Here is a 4,258-nt window from a genome sequence, read left to right on the forward strand (position 1 = left end):
GTATGCGTCGCATTATTAATTTTCGAACGTAACGACGGATTACGACGGAGTTGCATCCGTCGCAAACTTTGTAAAAATAATTAAAAAATAAAAAATTTGTTATTAATTTAAAGATTTTAAAAATCAATTATTAAAACAAATTCATAAATAAAAATACGAATTAATTAAAAACAAAAAAAGATTCATATTTAAAAAAAAAGTATAATACAATAATTTAGAAAGAGTTATAATACAAATACATCTACGGATCTACCGGTGCATCGTTGTCGAGATTGGTGGGTGCGTCCTCTGGATCATCCTCACGAGCATCTGGCTGCCGAGATGTCGTCGGAAAGCCATACTGGTCGAATATAGGCGGCATGAACGGTGTGAGGCGCTGCATCATCTCCTCGAAGCGTACGATCCTCGCTTCGGTCTCGGAGAGCTTCTGTAGCTTCTCCCGATGTTGCTCGAACTCTTCGATCTTCGCCCGGGCCTCTGCCAGTTCTGCATTCGTCCGCTCTTGGGAGCGTTTCAACTCTTCCACTTGACGCGTTAGCGCGACATGGTGAGTAATCGCCGGAGCAGAAGTTTCTCCCCCGCCCAGTTGAGATGCCAAGGTGCCGATACCATAGATACGGCCCTTGGCATCCGGATGGACAACCTATACAACGAAAGAAAAATTAGCATACAATCATATATTTTTAAAATTCAGAACTATTAATTTTATAAATATTTACCTCTAGATATAGGCTGTTAACTTCGGTTGTCGAGAGTTGTGTAGAAGCAGTACTCTCGTCCATCTGGGAGACTTTATCGTCGATCTTGGACTGCACCAACTCCTCGATCTCCTGGACCCGCTCATTCACATATGTACCGTCCGATCGACGGTGTGTCTCCTGAAGAACTCGTAGAACCGACGGACATTGCCGTCGAACGATGTTGTCCATGTTCATATGTATGAAATAAATATCCTCTCGTAGAGAACATTGGCCAACATTTGACCAGCCGAATGGGACCTTGAACTAACTCGTGTAACCACAATGGATGATCTTCTTGCAATGATTCAATCTGTAAAAAAAAATCAAGCAACAATTTGGCATGTGGTTAGTGTTCTTCCATATGCGATATTATTTAATTAATTACGTACAAATTCTTTTAACCAGGTTGCGAATCCGTTCTCTTTAATCTGGCTTAACTGATCATCGTTTACATCACCGTACGTATTGAATACCTGATCATCAAAAATCCTACAAAAAACCACAAGACAAGTTATAAAAGTTTAACTATCCATGGAACCCAAAAATAAATACGTATATACGCACCTTTCGAACGGTAGAACTTCTTCACAGTTCAACAAAACATACGTGTGGACCACATGGTAATCTTTGTCCGATAAATGTGCATCGATTTCTCGACCACCACATCGTCCTTTTCTGTAGAAACATTTCCAGAGTCGCTGGAGGGACACGAGTGATACTGAACCAAGGACCCTGAAAATCACTCTTGAAGATGCTCACAATTGTCTTCCGTATCTCGGCATGACAACCGAACCTTTGCGAGTATATAAATATACTTAGTTATATAACTGTAAACGTTAATATAAAATTTAGAAATGAATTGTTACAATGTTCCTTACCATAAAGTACCGTTGGTTCGCTCTGGGCTAAGATGCGGTCTCGTCGTACGACGATCCTCGGATGCGAGGATTTCCCTGAGTGATACTGATGAATCACGCGAACAACCTTCATGTGAAGGTTGCTGTGTGGATTGACCCGTGAAAGGTTGATCCAAACGAGGTGTGGGTATTGGGGGCTGCTGAGAAGTAGGGGTAGAAGGGCTAGAAACACCGGATCCTCGTCCGCGAGATCGGACTCCGCTACCCGATCTACTCCCGGAACGTGACTGACTCATCTACATATAGAAATTCTAAACCCTTTAAACCGTAAACCCTAAAATCAGAAACCCTAAACCCCAAACAACCCCTAAAACCTAAACCCTAAACCCCAAACAACCCCTAAACCCTAAACCCCAAACGAAACCCTAAACCCCAAATGAAACCATAATCCCTAAATTGATAATTGGAACCCTAATACCGAATTTAAACCATAATATGTGACCCTAAACCCTAAAATCAGAAACCCTAAATCCCAAACGAAACCCTAAACCCCAAACGAAACCCTAAATCATAAACCCTAAATCTGAAATCCTAAACCCCAAATGAAACCATAATCCCATCGAAACAATCCAAAACACACTAAACCCTTAAACCGTAAATCCTAAAATCAGAAACCCTAAACCCCAAATGAAACCATAATCCCATCGAAACAATCCAAAACATCGCAAAATCACTCCATAATTCGCCGAAATTCATCCACAAAAGCCGAAAATTTTCGGATCTTAGAATTTTCGCACAAATCTCGTCGAAACCCTAAACCCCAAGCTTCAGCGAATCATCACCAAGGGAGAGAAGGAGAGAGGAAAGACTTACCTCGCACGGCGTCGGACAGGTTGTCTTGGACGGTGGGTGGCCGGAAATCGCACCGATTGCCGGAAATCGCAGGGAGAGATTCTGTTTTCGCGTCGAGGCGGAGAAGAAAGAAGAGGAATCCCGATATGTATTACAAATTGCGACGGAACTTAACCGTCGGCAACCGTCGCAAATGTTTGAACACGTGGCAATTAGCGACGGAGTATCTTATTTAACGACGGAATCTATCCGTCGCACATGGATATTAAAATTTTCAAAAAATTCGCGAAAATTTCACAAATAAAGGGCGGTAAAATACCGACGGCTACCGACGGATAATATCCGTCGCAAAATAAAAAAATAATTAAAAAAAAATTAAAATAAAAATACACACATTACATAATTAATCAAATGAACCATAAGATGATGTCTCCGTTGTTTCGGGATTGGTGTCACTGCTCTCGCCTTCTTCATCGAGGTTTCCAATTTCTAGTTCTTCAACTATCCCTTGTTCCACTGCTAGCCTCTCCACATCAATTGTTTCTGCGACTGCTGCAACCGTGTGCTCTTCCTGTAGCGGGGTTTGTTCCACTGATCCATCATATGTAATGGTCCCTCTTGGATTAATCTTGATAACGGCCTTCCAATCGATGTCACTTCTTCGCGTTTTATCTCTTGGATAAGGGATAAAACATACCTGATCTGCTTGGGATGCCAGTATAAAAGGATCATATTTTCTATATCGACGGGAGTAACAAATATCAGTGATCCCTGATTTGTTGATCCGTATTCCGCGTCCTGGCGTCGGATCAAACCAATCACATCGGAAAATCATCACTTTCAGTCCAATATGACCCGGGTATTGTACTTGGAAAATTTGCTGAAGAATGCCATGGAAATCTGGTTCATCATCCGAAGCACAATAACTCGAGCCTTTCACACATATACCATAATTTGCCGTCGAACGATGTTGTCCATGTTCATATGTATGAAATAAATATCCTCTCGTAGAGAACATTGGCCAACATTTGACCAGCCGAATGGGACCTTGAACTAACTCGTGTAACCACAATGGATGATCTTCTTGCGATGATTCAATCTGTAAAAAAAAAAATCAAGCAACAATTTGGCATGTGGTTAGTGTTCTTCCATATGCGATATTATTTAATTAATTACGTACAAATTCTTTTAACCAGGTTGCGAATCCGTTCTCTTTAATCTGGCTTAACTGATCATCGTTTACATCACCGTACGTATTGAATACCTGATCATCAAAAATCCTACAAAAAACCACAAGACAAGTTATAAAAGTTTAACTATCCATGGAACCCAAAAATAAATACGTATATACGCACCTTTCGAACGGTAGAACTTCTTCACAGTTCAACAAAATATACGTGTGGACCACATGGTAATCTTTGTCCGATAAATGTGCATCGATTTCTCGACCACCACATCGTCCTTTTCTGTAGAAACATTGCGGAATATCCATGACAACATTACCGTACTCCGGTCCATCTACGGTGTCAAATGGTCTGTTTGGTTGTTTATTCTTTTTTTGCACTTGATCTTCAAAATAATACGAGGTGAAGAATGATATTTCTTCGTTTATATATTGCTCTGCAATGCTTCCTTCAACAAACGCCTTTTGTTTCGCTTTTTGCTTCAAGTGGTACATAAACCGCTCAAACGGGTACATCCATCTACAACAATTACACAATAAATCTACGTTTCCATTCAAATACATAATTAAAATCATATAGACAATATTAATGTATATACGTACCTAAACTGACCCGGACCGCCGAG

The 4,258-nt window shown here is 40.7% G+C and overlaps 1 protein-coding gene across 1 annotated transcript; it reads right to left on the reverse strand.

Moving 5' to 3' along the window:
• Positions 1 to 241: 241 nt before the first annotated feature.
• On the reverse strand, positions 242 to 1,397 carry LOC104823085. Its single transcript, XM_010554510.1, has 4 exons — positions 1,305 to 1,397; positions 1,130 to 1,229; positions 720 to 1,050; positions 242 to 643 (listed from the first exon to the last, which is right to left on the reverse strand). Exons 3-4 carry the CDS (start codon positions 933 to 935, stop codon positions 242 to 244), a joined length of 618 nt encoding a protein of 205 aa, XP_010552812.1. The 5' UTR covers positions 936 to 1,050; positions 1,130 to 1,229; positions 1,305 to 1,397.
• Positions 1,398 to 4,258: the final 2,861 nt, after the last annotated feature.

This window comes from Tarenaya hassleriana, unplaced genomic scaffold (genome assembly GCF_000463585.1).
Source record: "Tarenaya hassleriana unplaced genomic scaffold, ASM46358v1 Cleome39, whole genome shotgun sequence".
NCBI lineage: Eukaryota > Viridiplantae > Streptophyta > Magnoliopsida > Brassicales > Cleomaceae > Tarenaya > Tarenaya hassleriana.